The sequence below is a fragment of the Zosterops lateralis genome, assembly GCF_965231275.1.
Source record: "Zosterops lateralis genome assembly, chromosome: 4".
In the NCBI taxonomy this organism is placed as follows: Eukaryota; Metazoa; Chordata; class Aves; order Passeriformes; family Zosteropidae; genus Zosterops; species Zosterops lateralis.
Window position 1 is genome coordinate 49,777,368 of NC_139765.1, and position 22,006 is coordinate 49,799,373.

General features: G+C 39.2%; 1 protein-coding gene across 2 annotated transcripts in view; it reads left to right on the forward strand.

Moving 5' to 3' along the window:
- Nucleotides 1–22,006, forward strand: part of ST7 (suppression of tumorigenicity 7) — a 136,759-nt gene that overhangs the window by 57,579 nt on the left and 57,174 nt on the right. For both annotated transcript variants that reach the window (XM_083858752.1, XM_083858751.1), the window contains exon 2: nucleotides 15,516–15,598. In XM_083858752.1, the coding sequence (XP_083714878.1) occupies nucleotides 15,516–15,598 (83 nt within the window). The remainder of the gene's footprint in view (nucleotides 1–15,515; nucleotides 15,599–22,006) is intronic.

Consider the following 22,006-nt stretch of genomic DNA (forward strand, 5'->3'; position numbering starts at 1 on the left):
TACGGAGCTGTCCTGAAGCTTTTGCTATTGGAGCAAACAGCTTTGGAGTAGTTCTTGACTTAAACAACCAAAATGAAATCTCTCAGTTTAAATAATAGTACAGGCAAATGCTTGGTGCTACGCACAAAAGTTTAGCTGCTGAGCTGCTGGTACTCTTAGTTAGAGATGGAAAGCTAAAACCCTGGGCTGGAAATCTGCTCCTTAGAGTCCATCTTAAGCATAGATTATTTGGGAAACTGCCTGGAGAATCTGTGGCTTAACATCACATGAAAGTGGAGGAAGAGAAAGGAAAGCTGGGGGAAAAAAAAAAAAAAAAAAAAAAAAAAAAGACATGATTTTTGGCTTTTCTAAGATGTATTTAACAAGTACTCTTTTAGCATTAGAAGGTGGGTTATAATAAACCCTGCTGTGCCACTCTTTGAATTGTGAGTCAGAAATGAAATTACATAAGGTGCAGCGCATGTGATTGATGAGATGAACTCTGCAGTTGTGTTTGCCCTGAGTGCTGGGTACTGACACCTGCAGTTACATCTCTGGTCCAGGCAGCCCTCCCACAAAAGATGCTGTGCCCAGGCAAGATAGTCTGTGGTCTGTGAGAGAGGAACAGAGTCAGACCTCAAGCCCTTTGTCACTGAACTGGTTTTAAGTTCTTTCTAGAGGAAGGAGTGATGTGGCTCTCCGGTTCCCTGGTAGTGCAGCTGAGTAGCTGAGTCTGTTGTGATAGTGTAGGAAGTGGCAGTACCTGGAGGATTTCAACACAAAATCCAGGAAGAGTAGGCAAAAATAAGGCATGTGGATTTTCTAACAGACAGAAGGCAAACTGATTTCAGCATCCACCAGGTTTAGGGGGTCCCTTTCAAAGCAAGGTTCAGTAGTACAAAGGCTGCCCTGCCTAAAATCAAAAGAAGCAGCTGCTGCTGCGTCCCCAGGTTATCCCTATGAATTAGCACCCCTCCAGGAATCCCACTGCCTTCACCCCACCAGGCAATACAAAAATCGATTACAGACTTTATTCTTGCAATAGAGCCTTGGCAGTGGTGGTTTCCTTTTCTTTAACAGGGTTATTTTCCTTCAAGGTTAAAGGAACTTTTAATTCTTCCTTTAAATAAAAATCTGTATTTCCTGATTATGTCCTTTCTCCTTCAGTTCATCAACTACTTCTTTGTAGTTTGTTCCCAGTCTTTTTAGCTGCACTACAGGGATATCTGATTCAGGCAGGGAAAGCTTTGCAAAATAATTTACTTGGAAATTGTTCTGTGTCAGTGGGAACTTTGACTAGAGTTTTGCCCATCATTGTTTACCATATGATTAGATTTTAGAAGTGGCAACTACTGCTGAACTTTTCAGAAATGGATGCTGTTATCTATTCCTGTCAGAAAAGACACAAACAGAAGTTTTGCACTCCTTCTTTGAGAAGAGTGAGACCTTCTCCAGTGCATTGGGATGGGAGGGGAAAGAGAAGAGGATAAATCTCCTGTGCTATGTTTGAATGACATAGCAAATTGAAACTAAATTGAGCTAAATGACAGAATGAATAATTTACAAGTCAAAGAGGAAAGAACTGCAGTGGAGGTAAGGAAGTGGACACACATCACAGAAGTGGAGGCAAGAAGAGCCCTTTAAACCACTGCAGCATGGAAGAAAGTAAAAATGGCCTTGTGAACTGGACACTGGCGTGCTGGAGAAATTAACTTAAAAACTGCAGGTGTGCCCTGAAGAGATGGAGGAACAAATAGCTCAGTCCTTTTAACCCACGTGACCACTTTAGATAATCTGATGTACAAACAGCACTTTGGTTCCACTCATGCTGTCCTCAAGCAAAAGATTTTAATGTGTCCATCTGCTAGCAGAGGCTTTGCTTTTCCCTGGCAGCTCTGTGCAGGGCTCCTGGTCATAAACAATTCTAAAGGAAGGGAGTATAACTGTGGTGAAAAAAATTCTGTCTGCTCAGAGCAAAACAGACAGTAGTGGTCTATGCAGAAATAAAACGCTGCATTTTAAGACTGTTAGTAGAGAATCCAGATGTTTCATTTTATTTGTCATTTTTGCTTTCCTTTTTTCTGCTTATTCAATCTTATCGGTGAGGATTTGGCAGAAATTACTTGGCTCCATACAAAATAAGTGTGAAACTGCAGGATAAAAACTCTGCTTTCACTTTGCAGCTGAGCTCAAGGCAAGCTGTGCTGCTTGGTACCAGTGTAGTCTGCAGAGAAGGAGGTTCTCCAGCCCCTGAGTCCTTGTCTGTTTCAGTGGTCTTCCGTAACCACTCCTCAGGAGCTTGTTTCAAGCTGTGACCCAGGAGCATTTGCTGTAATTATTAATTTGAATATCTGTGCTATGTATTTACTTGTCATTTTGCCTCAGTGATGCTCAGCTTGCCTAACTTGCTAGAATTTCCCAAAACTTGAGTATGGGAAAAATGTCAGTGTCACTAAAGTTCTCATCATACATTATCCATGTAGTCAGCATTTTCTCACAGCCAAGCAGCATTGATGGCAGTGCAACTGCCAGATGGGGCAAAGAGAGCTTTAGTTTTATAAATAGCGTTTTCTTGCCTTTTTTTTTTTTTCCTTGCTTTACCTCAGAGGAACAATCATGCATAGGATTAAAAAAGTTTCCTTGTTTTTGAAAACCAGTAAGAGCAATATACTTAAAATTGCAGCAAAAACAGCTGCAAGTTGTCTGCCCAGCTCTGGTTTGTGACTAACTAATCTCTGAAGGATTTACTTATTTGGTAGTATTAATTTAACTTGGGAAAGCTGGCAATATTAAATTAAATTGTGAAAACTCCTACAGGGAAAAAAAACCAAAACAACAGCTTTAGGGAAAAGATAGTGATTCTGTGCTATTTAGTTAATTATCAAAGAAATTGAGTGTATCATGAGCAACAAACCTGGAGTAGTTCCCTCATGAGTTTTACTTTTCAGAAAAAGGCATCCACCATTTTGGAGAAGTCTAGAATCCTATTATAATAATTTCCATTTCAAGAGGTGTATTTTTCCCACAAAGCCATGTTCATAAGGTAAAAAAGACTGCATTTATTTATTTAATCTAAAAATTAAGTGTCCTCAGAACTTGTTAATGGGAAAAAATACGGGTTTTGCAAAACAGTTAAGTTTTTTTTAGCGTTATGCTTCACTGAGAAAATTGTGAATGTTTTTGGGAAACATTCTTTCTTGAAGTAATTTCTTTCTTGAAGTATTCATGCAACAATAAACAAATCTTGCCCCGCTGCATGTCAGACAAGTAAAGTTTTTAATACAGCTACAAGATGGTAACATCTTTTGATACTATTTCAAGCTCACAGGCTTATTTCCTGCCTTTGGCTTCTGCTACCAGTATGGACTCTGAGCTTGGCTTTGCTGGCAAGCTGTGGTGTGCTGCTTCCTTCAGGCAGCAAAGCCTTAACAAGTCCAGATGGTTTTCCTTAATTCCCCTAAATGATGATGTTTCCTACTTTCAAAGTTTGGGATCTTCTTGCTCAGTGGCAGCTCTTCACCATGGGAAGGATTAATTGCATAATATGAAAAAGAACTCTTCCAAGGGACCCATTCTTTAATAGTGCCAGTGTTGCTGGACGTCAGAGAAACCTCCTTTGGGGAGCTGTTTTTATAAAGCAACAAAGAAAAGAGGAAGATCATAGCCAAATACAGGGAGACCCAAACTCAACACAATAGGTTATCTGTAGTGTTCATTTTTTCTGCTAAAAATGAGGTTTTTAGTCTATAGTCTTTAGACTATATTAGTTTTTTTGTTCTAATCACCTTTACATACCCTCTCATGCTCTATTTTAATCTCCCAACCCCTTTATGTATAGTGAAAAGCAAGCAAGTCTGTTTCACTGACCACCATGGTGTAGACTGCCATGCTGTCCTGAGACAGACTGGACCTAGATCAGATCTGCTGGAAAGTACTGGATGTAATGCCTTCCTTTTGAAACAGAGGGTAACACTACCAGAATAAATCCTTGGAAAAGCCAGAGCAGTTCACTTTGCTGGGGTTTAGGAAGGTGCTACGTGCAAGTGAAGAGTCCAGTGGGGGGGACAGAAATTAATGTAAAGATCTCTGCTGCTTTTGCTCACAAAAGGTTACTTAGGTCTCTTCCCAAAGCACAGTCAGGGATCCAAAGCCCCAAAGCACTGCACTGAAGGACTGCAGGCAAGCCAGCCATGAAGCTGGGAGCAGAAGCCAAGATCTATTGCAAGTTCCATGTTGCTCCAGTAATATATATCCCTAAGCACATCTCTCTAATGGGCACTTCTAGCCAGAAAGTCAGCTGCCCTCTCGGTGGTATTTTGTGCTTTGAATAATGAGCAATAGGGGTTTTGTTGGTCATTTAAATGCTACATTTCCAAGTGTTTAAACACACTTAGCAGGTTCTGAATCTCTGTTTCTGAGCCAAGTGACATTTTGAAAAGCATTAAGTTAAGTAGCCTCCTACAATAATTTTGCATTCCCTCTTTGAGCTTTCTGTACCAGAGCCCATTTTAAATGTATTTCTCCATTGATTTTGGTATTCTGCCATTCTCAAAGTTTTGTTCTGGATTTTTCTGTTGAAGCAGTTGCTCATTCATATGTGTGTTCAGAGGGGAATTGGCTCCACGTGCCACTCACTTGGAGGTCACTTTCCTCCCACTGTCCTTCAAGGGCTAGATAGAAAGTTGGTTCCTGACCACAGGTGTAGGGACAACTGGGAGCGGATGGGAGGTCCCCCAGCTGTGAATCCTTTTGCAATGGCATTCCCCTACCCAAAAAAACCCTAGAAACTTTGGTACTTCATTTAGAGAAAACATGGCAAGTTTTAGCGTTATAGACAGTTTCTCCAGGGTGGTCTAAATAGGTCAAATTAATGGACAGCAGCAAAAATTCCATTGCAGTGATTATCATAATTAGCCACCAGCATCTGAGGATTAGCATAGCCATGGTCACTAGTCCTAGATACACTAACGTGACCAGAAGAGGAACAAGCAGATGCAGGAAAACCACAGCATTTTGATGGGCTGTTTTTGCAGCATGGCCTTCTTTGGTCACAGCGTGCAGGGATGAAGTAGCACTCAGCCATGTTTGGAAATCAGTAAAAGCAATGACCATGACGTGCTCAGGTCTTATAAGCCCTAGAGAATGGAAAGCTGAGCTCCTGAGGTTTGTCTCACCTTGATGACATTGCCTGCCTGACCAGACTTTGAAAACCACTTCCTAATTGTAAATGTTCAATTTGAGCCATCTTGGTCTGATCTTTGAGGAACTCACTCCAGTCAGTGTCAGGGGGGGAACCTGCAAAGAGGATTTTCAGCCATTACCTGCCTGTTTTGAGACCCAGATCTGCATGATGCAGTGGAATGGAAGGGTAGAGTTGCTGACAAGCCATGCTTCTGGCACACCCTCCCTTTAGCTCAGCATCTTTCTCACAAGCTAGTGTGCAAAAAACTGTGCAAAACCCAAGGCACAGACATAATGACAAAGGGAAATACTTTTGAGGTTGGTTTTTCTAAGCTCCTCTCTGTATCATCATTTCTAGAATCCAGCTACAGTTTGATACGGTATGACATGCAGAGTATTTCCCTAGAGTTATTTACTAAAATGTGGGGAGGTGCTCTTCAGCTCCTTGATGTCTGCCTGGAGAGTTCAGACAGGTAAACAAGTGTTTACTTTCACACATTCCCAGCTGGATCTAAATGTGGGAGCTTCCAAATGCAGCTTTGAATTTTCTGGTTAGAGATGACACAGTATGTGAGTGGGGCAAGAACAGGGATGAGAACACAGCTTACACTAACTCCTGTGCAGGCGTTGCTTCTCATGCGAGTTGCACATCTACCAAGGGTGGCTAAATGTGGCTAATTTAGTCCTGCAGTTTTCACTTGTCTCTCCATAGTAGTTGGCTTTAGAGGAAAAGAAACCTGACAGTAGCTGGCAGGTAACTGTCAGTGCTGGGGTTTGTGTGCTGGGGGTGGTGTTTTTGAACCGCCTGACTGCTGCTGCAGGGAGAGTACCAGTTTGAGTCCTGCCTGCAAGTCCTGCCCCACCCCTCCTGTGCTCCCTTCTGTCTGCATGAGGAGAATCACCTCTGAAGAGATTCAATAATTTTAAACAAAAGAAAGGAAAATTAAAGAAGACACCTTTGAACAGAATGCTATTTCAGTTATTTTCAGCCAAGTCAGCTGTGGTCGTGTTTGGAATTAAAACCATCAAATATTCAATAAGAAAAATACTGGGTGTCTTGCACTGCCTTTTCTCATGGTATTTCATCAAAGGCTAAACCAAATAATATCGTTATTCTTAATGTTAATGAGGTAGACTAAGTGGCATTTAATTTGTCTTCTCATGAAACAAAGCAAACTTTAAAACTATGGACAGTCTGTTTTTTTCTAGCAAACACACAGGACTTTTAGAGGAAATGGCACTGGAGAGAGACTCACTCCCTGTGGGGGGACAGGAGGACCACCCCAGGCACAAGATGACAATTTTTTGAAAGTCTAACTTCATGTTATATGTCCATAAGTTTGTGTGAGAGGGGTGCTCCCTCAAACTCCACTGGGTCATTTACTTTGCATTTGGTTGGAAATTCTTTCTCTGGAGCTCATTCTACTGAAAATCTTTATTATGCAAAACTCTCCTGTGACGTTTGTCTCCTCATCAGTCAGGCCCTGAATGCAGATTGCAGTTCTGTCTGCAGAGTTACTGTAGAGCCTTTTCCATTTTAATAAGTGTTGGGTATCCCAAGAGACTGGTAGACAATGGAGATTATACAGTACTTGTCAAACCTGCTGCTGTGCTTTCTTTGAAATACCCCAAAATGGAGGTAAAAGTTTTCTTCTTGCCTTGTCTTCTTTTTCATTTGGTACAATTACTGTGTGAGTCACACAGTGTTAAGAATATTTTGAAGGGGAAAGCTGATTATTAGATACATAGCAATAATGAATCACACTTGATGGAAAATTATTTTCCCCTGTTTTTTGTGCCACATTACCCAGGCCATCAGTTATAGGGAAAAAAAATATAAATCTCTGCCTCATATAGAAATTTATCATAGGTTGAAATTTCTTAGGGAGAAGGATGGCATGAACACCTTATTGATTTTGTAAGTAGATGAGTTTTCAATGACAGGATAATGATATCAGCTATTGTAGATCTCCAGGGAATTTTCATGAAGTTACTGGCTCTAATTATGAAAGTGTTTTCTAGTCACCTCTGTTCCAAGAAGCATGTTGCAATTTCTTGTGTGCAACGAGATCAGCATCTTAGAGACTCTTAAAATAGATTTACTGTATAGAGTCAGGCTGCCAAGGTTAGGACAGAAAAGTCTGGAATACAATATTTCTCCAGAATTTAAAAAAAAAAAAAAAAAAAAAAAAGTTTTAGTCAATATGCAAATTTCAGCCCAGTTTTCTGATTTTTTTTTTTCATTGCTGAGACAATTTCATTTGTTGCACAAATCATGGTGGTCCTGTCTTTGTATGCCTAGGAATGCAACACACAAGCAAGGATGGAAAGTGTAGCACTGCTCATATATGTTGGCTTAGTGCTAGTATCAAATCCTGCCAGGAACAACAGGAACAAAAGGAGGCTGCAGGGCAGCTGAAGGTGCTTTGTTCATGTGTCTCTTTTGTCTTAGCATGGAAGTAGCTCTTCTGAGAGAGGTTCCTGGATAATGGGGGAACCCATAGGATAATTTCTCTTTTGTGGAATGCTGGTGAAAACTCTTTGCATGATTTGTCTCTCGAGTTAGATTAGCCTTTGTTATCTGTGGCATTGGAATTAATGACTGTGGCAAACTTTTAGTTTAGGGTATTCTTTACACAGCTAATGAACCAACATCAAAAAGATTTAATGGTGCAGTTACCTCCCTGAGTGTTCTATGAAAGAAGAGCATTCTATACCCATTCCATTGAGAGAGCTGTACTGATCTGCTACTTGGAACAAAAGCCCTTAATTTTCTTAAATGACTTTAGATAATTAGGTTGAGTAATTGGCTTTTGTTTTAATACAGCTTTGAAAGGCTAAACCACATAAACCTGTGTAATGCCTCAGAATAATCAGCAGTTAAGGTAACAGGTGTGTTTAAATTCGCAAAGAGTGCCTGTCCAAACTGGATGAAGATCTGTCAGTTCAGTTACATGAATGGTTAGTTGATGTTAAGAGCAATCTTGAAATAGGGATTTCTTTGAACACTCTGGTGGTGCAGAGTGGAAAATAACATATTTTGTTGCAGTGTTTAAATACATTTTCGCAATGAAATACATTACTATCGATTTTCAGTGCACAATTACTGTGCACCCTAAATTGAAGACCTAAAAGACTTTAAAACATCTACCTGATAAACTGTGCAACAGCCATACTCTTGCCCTACTCCTGCTTTCTCTTACAGGTGTGTATCTAAGAGCAGGCAGAAGATGTCTGTGCATGGTGATGCTCTGCAGTCACCTGAGAGACCTCTGGGGAATCCATCTTCATTTAGTTCTTGTATCACATCAGGATTTCCTTTGCTTTTGGGTTGGGGAATTTGGTGATACACGTGCTGGTATGTGTGTGATTAGAAAAGGAAACCACAACCTAACTGTGAAGATGCTCCCTCCAGTATCTGGACTGTTTCTGCCTATGAAGACATCCATCACAAATCTGAGAGCACGTTCTCATGCACTGCAATGCTGAAGTAAAAATTAAGACAAGGACTCACGATTCTTGAAACTAAGTCTGCAGGGGAGATGTGTATAATGATAGTGTTTCTAATCAATTTGCAAGCAACCTGATTTTAGAAGAATTAAAGCTGAAAGTGTTGCAAGAGAATTCGACTGACAACCAAGCAACAACATGACTATACATCCACATCTCTAAAAATCCAAGTATTAGTATCTCTACTCAACGGCCATTGCTCATTCTTAATGCCTCATTCTTATTTGACCCAGTCTTTCCTTTCCACTTTTACATTATTAATATCACTAGTCTGCTTTTAGCATTAGTGATGGTCATAAAGAAGTACACAGTAGTTCAATCCCTTATAGCTAAGGGCTGCAAGAGAAGTGTTTTCTCCTTTGTTTGCTTTAAATGGAAATGCTGTGGGGGTTTTGTTAGTTTGGGGGGAGGGGATGGGTAAATTTTTTTAGAAGGGTTTCTGCTGCCAACTATTAGCAAATCTTGGTGTTCATGCAGCATGTTCTGCAATTAACAGAAGCTGTGCAATTAACTCGTGTCACCACTGCATTGTGAAAGCAAGAGCAAATGTTCCTGTCCCTTGGCAGGGGTAACTGAGACAGAAAATTTGCATTATAATAGTGGCTTGCATTCAGGAAAGTTGATTTTCTTTTCTTCATATTTTCACTCTCCCCAAATCCACAAGGTAGGGAGTTCATGATCTCAGATAAATGGAATAGCAAAATACTGTGCTTGGATCTAGTTATACTAAGTTGGCTTTAGTATTTAAATTCCCAATACAGAATGTTTTCCTTGGGGTGGGTGTAGTTATAGTCCGTCTTCTGCCTGTATGTCTAACCTCTCTGTTCCTGAGGCATACTGTAGCTGTTGACCATAGCAGGACATCTGAGAAAATATAGCTGGGAATGGGAACCTTTAGTAGTGCCTTTTGTTAAGGGTTTAATAGTTTGTGAGAAAAGCTTTGGAGTGTATTTGATAGCAAAGAATAACTTCTGGACAGCATCTCTTCCCAAAAGACTAAAGCTGTTATTGTTGGCAGTCTTATTTCTCCTAGTGAAAAGGTACTTCTGACATGCAAAGCATCTCTTGCTGAAGTAAAAATAGCCTTTGTTTACATTCATATTGCTTATGGCATTTCTTGTGTCTTTTTTTACTTTTGCTGTTCTTGCCTGTATCATCTTCTTTCTATGCAGAATTTTTATAGTCATTCCATTTTTAAATTTTCTTTTAGCTCATCTCTGTATTTTATTAGTCTTCCTCTAACCTGGTTTTCTTTTCTCTTTCCTTTCCCAAGTCACAACAAGGTCTTAAGTGGTTTTTTGTCTCACAGATCTGGTTTCCTTGATGCACCTGTATGCCCTTCTGCCCTCAACTCTGTGTTGGTTCTTATCTCTTATCAGTTACATTTCCCTGTATACTGTTCACAGTGGGAATGAGCAAACTTACTGTAATGGCCTGAATGGCTAATGCACTCTGAAAGATGCAGTATATTTGTATGAGTCCCAAAGCTCCACAACCAGAACAGACTAATTCCTGCTAGGAGTGAGACAAGAGTTTTGATTGGTCCAATAACTTTTGGACATCGCAATATGAATATAGACTTCATGTTGAAAAGCAAGCCAGCACAGATCATTGTGCTTATTTAAGGCCACAGATCACTTTGGCCTTATTTAACACATTAGCATACTGGGAACAATGATTAAATTGAATTTGTGTGTAATCCTCCTGCAGCATTTTTTTGGGAGAAGATGGACTGAATTTAGTAAGACTTGTTTCACTTTTCTGTGCTGGATATAATTTGCTCAGTGGGCAGTTGGTTGCAAAGTGAAAAGAATGTTAGTTACCATTTTCAAAACTCTTTATTTTTCAGTTATAAGTAAATGAACCTAAAAGTTTCTGACATGTAACTGGTCCTGTGTTTACTTCCATCCACTCCTTCTCTTTGGTCTGTGCTTTGTGGCCAAAAGCCTCTCCCATCATACACAGTTTTTCTCCAGAAGGCTGCCTCTACTCTCCCTTTTTATTGTGTTATTCTGTTGAAAGAGAAAACGTGTATTTAAGATGTGGAAACATGGAAGAGAGAGTGTGGTGGTCTTCATTCCAGAAAGTTTTATTTCACTAATTTGAAGTATCTGTGTGGGCAGAACTTTGATTATGCACCACAGTGTAGTTAGTCAGAGTTGAAGTAACAGGAGACTTCTGGTACATCACCATCATCTCTCACCATCTTAGCACAGGCTCCAGGCTTCTGAATGTGATTCTCATTCAGCCACATATTTTCTGGCAATTTGCTCTTACAAAATTAACTACTGTACCCAGTTATAATTATATTTAAGTTAATGTATATGTTATTTATTTATGCATAATATATTTTTTTATTTAACAAGGTTATTGAGATATGTATCATTTTACCTGCATTTTGAGCTAATAAAGAAGTGCCATAAATTATACTGTCCTGTCTTTGCTTGTTCTATTTGTGTATATGATTTATGTTACATTGCTATTAAGTTTTTATTTGCACCTTACTGTGCACTTACATCACCTCAGGTTCAGAAGTAGGTAATGAGGCTGTCATTATAGTAGGTCTGCATGTGGGAATAGTTGGTAGTTTGCAGTGCTCCCTCCCCTAGTGACCTTCTAATGTAATTAACTGATGCAGCAGTTAATATGATACTTTTAGCAGTTCAACCCCAGTATTTTCTTCTGTGGTTCCTCACATGCTTGAATTCTGAATGCCTCAAAACCATGAAGAAATTTATAAAGTAACAGTGGTTTTTTATCATTTTGAGTGAAACATTTTGCATGTTTCAAAGATTTTGTTACTTGAAAAATACCTGAATTTTCCTCATGTTTATTCCCAGGTTCAGAATGAATCACAAGTATTGGAAATGAATAATATATATAAGATGAATGAAATGGCATCTGCTTTCAAAAACATTTCAATCACCTCTTTTGATTACTCTCAACTAGGAATGTTAGATACGACTTTTGTAACTTGTCTGCTGTGAATTGAATAGGATGTAAATTCATCTCTGAGCATGCACAGTTAACAATGAAATAACAGTCCTTCCCTAGATAGTATACAGAAGGATGAAATTACTTACCAGTGTAACTTAGGCACTTGTGAAAATGTAAATATGCCTTATTCTGAATGTCTCAAGTATTACTAAAATGAAAGCAATGAAGAGAAGGGAAGAAAGAGGGGATGGATATTTGTAAAGCCAGGCGTCTCTCATAAGTAGACATGTTTGGCTTTTTTTAGACAGAATTTATAGGTCATGCTGGTTTTCCTTAAAAAATACAAAACAAGCTGTACTAAAACACACCTAAAATAGATCATTCATTGTCAAAAGCCTGTGCAAATAATTGGGATTTGACAGTAATTTCAAATGACTTGCCACCGTAGGAACATCAGGCAAGTTTTTTTGTCTAGATACTCATTACCTGCCCTTTTTAAGTCCTACCAAGTTACAGACAAGAGATGATATTCTGAACTGAAGAGCTGCAGCATCTTCCCCTTGTGAACAGAAATAATTAGGAATACACTGGAATTCAGAAGAAATTACATACAGTACTACCTTTTGCTGGTGATTCTACCTGGCTTCTTTATTCTGCAGTCATCTGCTATTATCTTCAGCTCACATTTCTCATAAATCTCTCTCTGCTCCTCAGTCCTGCTACATCATCAAGTGGAAATACAGACAAAAAATACTGCTATCCAAATTTTGCTAGATGGACAGGTAGCATTATCTAATGGCTCTATTTTACTGCAACATATTCAGGAACCCTGATTCCACTGGGAGATGGAGATGTTGGATATGTAAGTGATTTCTTCAGTGTCAGAATGCTGACTGTAAAGAAATGCTCCCTTTTGGATAATAATACATATATCACAATGCAAAAGTGGATTGATTTTTACTCTTGAGGTTAAGTATTAGAGAACTAGGCCTTGATGTAATTTCCACTGAAACAGTGATTGAATTCCATTGACTTGAGAATAAAAATAGTCACACCACACAAGCTTAGTTTTACTGTTTTGGAGATATGTTTCTTATTAGAAAGTATTTCCTTTTCTTAATAATATTTATGGAGACAAAGGAACTGGGAGAGCAGCTAATAATTGGCTAAACATGATACTTTTCATAATGAAGTAGAAGATTCTTATATTTAATGAGCAGGAAAAAGAATGGCCAGAGGATTAGAGAGATACAGTCCAGATACACAGCTCTGGTTGTTGAGTGCACATGTATCAAATCTACTGAGTTATTTCAGTTTTCTGGGAGTCTGGCCCATAAAATCTGAAAGCATCCAACATCATATCTGTTCACCTTGCAAGTTCCTGTGACTAAGCTGTAAAAGTGAAGAATTGCAGCGGCCTATAATAAGGAAGATAAAGGAGCAGCAGTATACGTGCAGGGAAAGAAGAAAGCAGTAACACTTGTGGAAATTATAGATAAATACAATCCAGTCTCCATTCACATCTCAGAGTTTCTCTATAAACCAGTATACATTGCTTGTAAAAGAGCAGTGACAGTGGAAAGCTAATAAATAGAATTTCCTATTAGCCTTATTCAATCTACTCCACTGATGAACTCCATAGAGCTAATTTGTTAAGAGGGCTCTTCCAAGTGGGGATGTATTTCCCAAAACAATTTTTATGTCAGTAATAATATTTAAAGCAAATAGACTGTATCCTTATTCAATGAATATGCTTATGTGGAGTCTTCACAGTAGACTTAGATGGCTTACAACTTTAGAAATCAAATTACCTCCAGGGCAATGGGAAATTTTAATAGAAAAAAAAATTCCAATATTCCATACCCTGTGTGGGAGAGTGGAAGAGAAAGCTCCTCTGTAAAGTCTCCTGCTGCCTGGCTTTTCGTGTTAATGTTGGCACTGCAGCAGCACTGTGTTACAAGGCTGTACACAGGCTTCTGTATCCCATCGTAGCATATTCTCTCTCAGGCATATCCTGACCTGAGCAAAGGAAGTCGTTTCACTGGCAGTCTGAAATTTCCCCAGTGACATATTTTGAGTATGTCTCTGGCTTACATTTGCATTCCAAAATAAGGAATGTTTCTTCTAAAAGACTCAGGATAGTTGGTGAAGCCAAAGCTATTTTAGTCTCTCCATTCCTCTTCCACAGCACTTACTAGGTGCTGTGCCTGAAGAAAGTAGGGACTACTATTTCTAAGTCTTCTTTTATTGGACAGGACAGGAAAGGAAAGGGAAAAGAGGAAGGATTGAGACGGTGTAGCTGTCTTGCACGCAGCAGTTTTGAGGATGTGATGCTGATTTACACTAGCTGAGAGTCCGGTATCCAATGCATTTAGGAGATAAAATGTACAATGGCATTAAAACCCACCAGATTTATTCTTTACTGTACAGCTTGGTGCTCAATGCCACTCCAGTGGACTAGGAAAGGACAGTTCCATTTTAACACTTTATGGGTTCTTCATGAAAAAGACAACACAGAAAATAAGCAGCCAAAACCTGAACAAAGTACCTTAGTTGCAGGGTTTTAATCTCTTTTAGTGATGCATTTCTGGAAAACTTTTTTTTTTTTTTCTTTTTACTCGTCATGGAAAGTGAATCATATGTTTGATGGTGTGTATTATGCTGTTGTTGTCTCCTCTTCGTTTTTTGACTTCATATTATTTAATTTCTGCTAGATGTTACTTATAAAGGGAACAGAAATGAACTGAGGGCCTCACACCTACATAACCAGGTCTTTTATCAGTGTTTTTTTAATGACTAGTACTCTGCTACAAGCCTTTTAAATTTACCTGCTAAACAATTGTCAGTTCCCTCCCCAATCCTCGATACATGTACATATACAAATATATGTGTGTGTATATACATAAATGTATATGTGCATGAGAAATTCTTTGGCACTGGTTGAGACCAGCAGGGTTGTTTACAGAGGATATTCTAACCCTTTATGTGGTTTAATCCAGAATGTTTTCATTTGTGGAAGATGGAAGTGATGGAAAGTTGTGTTTTCTTTAAACACCTAGAATTTAACAGAACTCCAGTTCTCTCTGGTAGTTTCTGTAGAGTCATCAAAAACCTAGATTATTTTATTCTCTTAAGGCCAGCCATAGGGATTTTCTATAGGGGATGAGCATGACTACCTGATGATTTTTCTCAGCAGCTTTCAAGATGAGATATCACCAGAAAAGCCCTTTGGATTTCCAGAAGCCCACACAGATGCAATTGCTCATCTGACTTCGCTTCTGCTCTAGATTTCAGATAATCTGGACAACTATCATGATTTTCACCCATTACTAACAGAAAGCTAGTTAGGTCTTTTTCTAATCACTTATTCACTGTTGTCATACTGAGTGGTTCACCAATTTTGGAGCAGTAGAATGAATTAGGTAAATGCTTTTATCTTCTACTTTGTAAGTGAGAAACCAAGGTAGTGAGAAATAAAAAGCTTAAAAAATCTTCATCAAGATCTACAGGATGTTGAGACAATTTTGAATGCAGGACATTGAGATAGACGTCCAAGATGTCTAACTGCAATGGAGTAGCAAAGGCATATAATAAAATGTTTTCCATATACCGTGGGGAATCCTAAACTCTGTGTCAGTGGAGCACTAACTGAAATAGTAAAGTCCCAGATGTGTGTGCAACTGTTTTCCAATGCCTTGTGATTGATTTGGTTGTGAAAACAAAATTCTTCATGTGGCATTGTAATGCTCTACGTTATTGCATGTTAGGCAGATGCAACAGGATGTTATTTTAACTGTCTTTTTTATCAAAGCTAAGGTAATAACTTACCTGCAAATGGGCGGAGAAAGGAACACGCAGAGAACGTGTCCTGCTCTTGTACTCATGGTGTCCTCTCTTTTCTTTTTCAGTGAGTATGTTTTTGAACACATTAACCCCCAAGTTCTATGTTGCCCTGACAGGCACATCGTCATTAATCTCGGGACTTATTTTGGTAAGTACTACATCTATTAATATCACTTTAGAATTTGATTTTGATATCCAGACTTGTATTTTGGGCTTCATGCAGATCAATAGGTATCTTTTTTTTCTTCTGTAAACTTAGGATTCTGCAGCACATATTTGTCTTTACTTGTATGCTCTTTCTGTGGGAATGAAAAAGAAAAAAACAGATGTTTCAGTGCTGTATCTTAGAACAAAAAAAGCCTTGAAGAACAGCGTGACTCACTAACAACCCTACAGTAATTCTTAACGAGTGTTTGCACATTAAGTGCTTTCCTTGACAAGTACTACAGAAATGGAAAAGGCCAATAAAAAGAAGACGAGGAAAGGTACCAACTATCTTAGCTTAGTGTGGTCCTTTCAGAAAGATACAGCAGGACTTCACTAGAGAAATACCAGTTCTGCTGCCAGGATTCCAAGGGTTAAATATTTCAGATCATCACTTCTAGAATCTTTCCCAGTACATACCTGCCTATTCGCTTAAATACATTTTTAAACCATTTAAAAAACCCTCCTCCCAAATGTAATTCTAAAGGGCTTCTTCATGCAAATTGCTGCAGTGGAGTGAATCATAATACTCTCACAATGCAGGAGTCCAAAGCAGAGCATAGAAACAAATGGATATTAAAAATATAAGTATTAACAGGGTGTACGTATATATTATTTATGTGGTCTGTTCTTGTTTCCTCACTGCTGAAAGCTGGCTTACTGCTTACACAAGTGAATAGTGTAGCATAGCACAGAACAGAACAGAATGATCATCTAGTCCAGCTGCCAGATGACTTCAGGACTGACCAAAAGTTAAAACATGTTATTGAGGGCATTCTGCAAATGCCTCTTAAGCATTGACAGGCTTGGGACATCCACCACCTCTCAAGAAATCCTGTTCCAGTGTTTGGCCACTTTGTCAGTAACGATAATTATCCTCATGTCCAGTCTGATCCTCCCCTGTCACAGCTTTGAACCATTCCCATGTGACCTGTCTCTAGATAGCCAGAAGAAGAGGTCAGGCCCTCCCTTTCCACTTCCCCTCCTCAGGGAATGGTTGCCTTTGTTTTAGTCTTGTTTATTCAAGTTGTACACTTTTAAAATCTGCTGGATACAAGATGTAGACCCTCCCTCACAACACCAAACTAAGCATGTAACTGGGATGAGACCAAGTGTAAGCTCTTGTAGTGATAAGTGGAAAGAGGAGAGAGAGAGAAACATGGCTAGAGGCTGGTTCACATCACCTCAGATCCACTAATCTCAGAGAAACCTGAAAGCAACTAGGATCCTAACTGAACACGATCAGTTTGGTTTGGGAAATCTGCACCTCTCACTTCCACATTGCCTGTAGTCAATGTAGATAAGCAAATGGCATCCTTGACTACTTCATTCCTGTGAGACTCTCATCACTTAGATAATTTCAAGCATAAAGCAGCAGGTGCACTGCTGCTGTGCCTTGCTCTGAGTTTCCTTATAGCAGAAGGGAATTAACTAATATCTGCACCTTGGGTATTCATCAGTCTTGTATGGATTGAGCCCCAAAGCACACGATGGAGCTCCAGAGGGATCAACAGAACTTTCAGAATATGAGCAGGAGCCAGACCTGTAAGAGTTGGGTTCAGTTCAGCAGAACTCACTCAAATGCACAGGACGAAATTGTTACATTCAGCGCTGTCACTCAGAAAGAAGAAAATGCTGGGCCCCACCACCAAGATGAGAAGGACTGAGAGAAATAATGTGGGTTTCATGGACACAGTTATGTATTTGTTGCTGGAGGGTGAAGACAGTACGGGGAGGTGGCAAGACAAACACAGCTTATTTTTTGCCCTATTGAATTACATTACAGAATCAAACAGGAACAAAAACTTTGAAGAGTGACTAATTTATGTGGAACTAAATTCATCACTGTGAATGTAGGTACATTTTATACTGTAGTCATAAAGGCAATTTCTGAGGAATGATCTCAGCAGGCAACTTGTGAGCAAGAAATTTCTAAGTGCTTTGATGGGAAGCACAAGAAGGAAGTGGCAAGACATATTCAAGACTATAATATGGAAATGGAGCAAAAGGACACCAATAGAAACCTTTCATGAAGAAATCAGATTGAGCCTTAATCAAAATAAATCCCTTAGTATTGCATGAGAATGTCCATTATGAACAAATTGAAGAAAAAGTGAGGTGATGGAGGTAGACTCAGAAATCAGACTGAAAGCTTTTTTTTTTTTTTTTTGATCTTCACTACTGCTGTCAGTTGTTTGCTGTTCATATGGCACCTTCCTAAAGGTGAAAAAGCAGACAAGTAACAGCCAGGAACCCTAGACTGTAGGGACCAGTGTCTGTGCTGAGAGGAACATATTTTCTGTAAATCTGATGATGGAAAAAGAACTAAGCAGATGTGGTCATGGAAAGAAGAAAGTGCAAGCTGAACAGATCATTCATCAGAAAAGACAGCTGATAAAGTTCTAATGAGTAGTGCTAGTCTAGTCATTAGCCCAAGTGTGCTTCAGATTAATTATTTCTTAATCTTGCTGTTTACTTGTGTCCCTGCTTACATGCTGTTTACCATGACCAGTAACATGATGAATTGCCCACACACTCACATCAGACTACACAGCATCATCATTTCTAAAGGATTCTTAGTACTGTTAATGGTATAAAGTGAAGTTCTTCCATCAAATAAACATTCTCTTGTCAAATCTACATCACTGGGGTACTTTTTAGACTAGATGTACTATTATTGCTTGAAATTTTCCACCATATGGGCTGGCAGATTTCTTTCCATTATCAGTTGGCTGCAGTTCCTAATCAGGAGAAATCATAGCACCGCAGGTTATGAAATAATGGAAAATTCCATCATTTCATAAGTGTGGTAACTTATGGGAAAGGGATTTCTTTTTCTAACTCATGTTTGGGTCATGAAACACTGACTGCAAAGTTGAGTACTACATTACTCCTTTGCAAAACATTACACTCCTGTCTTTTTTTGTCCCTTACTTTGTTTTAATTCTTTAGGTAAAATTCTGACCTTGCTATGGGCAATATGACTGAATTGAAACTAGGATTTCAGACCTTTTTTTCTTACAGGTCAGAACTGTACAGAAAATACTTTTCTATCTCAAGCATTTTCCTTAACAATTACTTGACTACAGCACACAAGTTAAAAATTAATAATTTAGCATATATTCTTTTCATCCATGCACTGTTGTAGGCATCAAAAAATAAGAACAAGATTTAGTCCACAGTTGCATTAGAAATACTGTATTGGAAACTTGGTTCCACCACAGTTACCTTTAATCCAGTGTGCTGCCTCACAGAATACAATGAGCTGCATTGTATTCCATGTCTGGGAGGGCTGAGGTTTTCCTTAGGTAGAGTAATAAAACTGTCATGAAACACACCTGACATTCAGTAAATGCTGTGAACTAGAACTATGTAAATGCCATTGAGATTTCTAAATAAAGCCACATATTTAACATACAGTTATCACCAAAGTTGCTCAGCAAGCATGTGAGGCACTTGCACTGCAAACTGATAGAGTCTCAGTTCTAACAAAGCACAGGTAGAAATGAACCTCAGACTTAAATCTTCACCAAGAATTCCTTGTTATTCTACTTCTGAGCTTGGGACAGTAGTAAGTGTCTTCTGCTACACAGTGAAAAACATTCTGCAACGAATAAGACCCAGGCCTTTCAGATGTAAGAATTAGAAAGCCAACCTACAGAGGTAGAGCATGAGTCTACACACTGCCTAGCACTGAGCAGCTGGGCTGCTTGCTACTACCTAAGTTTGTAATGTACTGTCAGAGTCACAGTCTCTTGTCACCAATGGTACCAGTACAGGAAGTCTGAGAGAAGACCTGAGTAACACAGAAGGACTTGTTTTCTGTAGTTGCTAATTAATCCTTCTGCTTGTTTCACTACCTTTGTGTAGTCTGCTGCAGAGGGGCAGAAGAGTGACTGAGTTTTGGATGCTGCCACAGATTCTGTGAAAGTCTGACAGTTGTGCAGGGACAGTCTTCATGGGCTGAAAAGCAATACATGGTAACCATTCAAAGTTTCTGCTCTGCTCAGAGAAGGCTCAAGGGTCAGGAGGAGCAGAACCATTGTAGGGAATTCCTAAGAAATTGGAAACCTTGCCAAGGGGCAGATGGGAGAGGAAGGATCTATTGGAAGGCAGGCTGTAACCCAGGCCACAGACAAGAAAATGATACTGTAACTAGGTGGGGTCTACACAGTGTTGAGAGAAGTACTACACTTAATCCACACGATATATTATTTTGTGTTTCTGAAGTGGATGAAGTAAACAGCTATTTATTTTGAATACGCTGCCCAGTAGCACTGTATGTATGTTCTCCTCCTGTCTCTTTGAGATAAGACAAATGGGGGTTCAGTAACCAGGAACAGAGTCTAAGAGGATGCTGAGTGGGTGTTTTTATTCCGGAAGGAATGGGGGTGCTTATCCTTCAAGGCTGTCATTAAGGACACTCAGTATGGTCAGAGGCTTGCTGTTTCCTAGATCCAAGATGGAAGGACTGAAGGATCTCCTGGAGTCACTGGCTACCACTAACAGCTAAATAAAACAGACCAGCAGCTTGCTTTGTTGGGAGGCAAGTAGCATTGTGTAGTCACACACATATGGATAAACACTCTTGCCTCCCAAAACATGGATGACCTTTTCCATACTGTCTACTGGAAACAGCCTCTGGGCTGTAATACACATAGAACATTTGCAGTCATTGCCTGGAACAGGTGACACAGGCCAGGTAGTGTGCTAGCAAACAAACAGCATGGATAACTTGAGCCAAACCTGTGCTGTGGTCCCTTTTATTCATAAAATAGGCTTAACCATGGAATCAAGTCTTGCTATCACTATGCTGTTCCTCCAGACAGTAAGCTTCCTTTAAATCCATTAGATTGGTTGCAGAGTACCAATCTGAGACCTGAAAGTCTCATTACAGGGCTGAAAGAGAAATCTGAGCTGTGAAAGTTGCTGGTAAATTAAATCCTTTACTGCTTCTGTTGAAGACTCCATACACATACACTAGGAGGGAATGACAGAGTGTTTGCTCTAAGACAGGATGCCTGTGTCACATAGGAGAAACAGAAAAGCACAATTCAAATCATTGATAGATATTTTTCCTTGGTCCAGTGAGAACCACCACCAAAACCATCCCTTGTGAATTGATGCATATATAATGGAATATCTGTTCTGAAAAACTGCAGGAAGATCAGAACTGATAGCCAAGTGATGCAGAATAGATTTGTTGCTACAGAGATAAATAAAATTATCTGGGATTGTTTGTATGTGAGAGCAGAGATTAGAAAGAGGATGACTATAACGTTTTCATTGCACAGGGAAAGAGAAGTGTATTAAGAAGACATTTCCAAAATCAAATACTCTTACATTAGGCAATATTTATACCAGATTAAAAAATAAAAATTCTAATTTGCGTTTTTAATACACAAAGCTGGAAATGTTCAGAACAAAGCTTTAACTTGGCCCTTGTGAACATTATGGTCCCAAAAATCCCTTGCGGGTTTGGACATACTGTTCCTGTTTCAATTTGAAAGCACAGGCACCAACTAGAAAGATCCCCAAGTTTGTCACTGCTGTGAAGGGGAGATCTCTGGAAATGAGCTCACTTCCCACTGAAAGGAGAAATTACATGGCTTTTTCTTTCAGAAGTGGTGCAGAAATTACCTTTCTGATTAATTTCCTCTCTACTTCAGATCTCTGTCAATGGGTAATTAATCTTTATAGTAATTTATTCTATCAGATGATCTCTCATCTGCTGAACTGTCGTAAGATTGTTGACTTCACATGGCTTTCAAACTTCATGATGCAGTTGGAAGTCAAACTTGATTTACAGAAATTAGTTTTCAAACCAGATGACACTGTCTGAGAAAGATGCAAAAATTCTCTAAAGAGAATTTATTGGTTTGACTTAAGCACCAAATTACAGATTACCTCCTTATACATGCTGAACAAATCACTCCAAGCAAAGGCTCATGATGATGATGATGGTGATGATTTATGGCTTTAATTTCTAAGAGACTGTATGGATTGAGATCTGGCTGATGTTTCCTGGCATTGGATTCATTCAACATAGCAAATATTTTTCAAAGTTGCCTTAAACAATTTATGAGCTTTAATGCCATTTTTAAAAATAATTAATATATTTGTAAGTCCAAAGGAGCAGGCATACAGCTGTGTCACATGCTTGAGCAAGTTCTGTCACTCAGCTGAACTGTAGCAGAGACTACATTTATATATGTATGTACATTCTTTGTAATTGTCCCCTCAGTTTCATTGAAATTCAGTGTGACAGCTTTCCAGCTGGTATACATTTGTGCAGGCCAAGTGGGCTCAAGTGTGCTTTTGTGCTGCTCACTCTCTCTCTGGGTTTTACTGA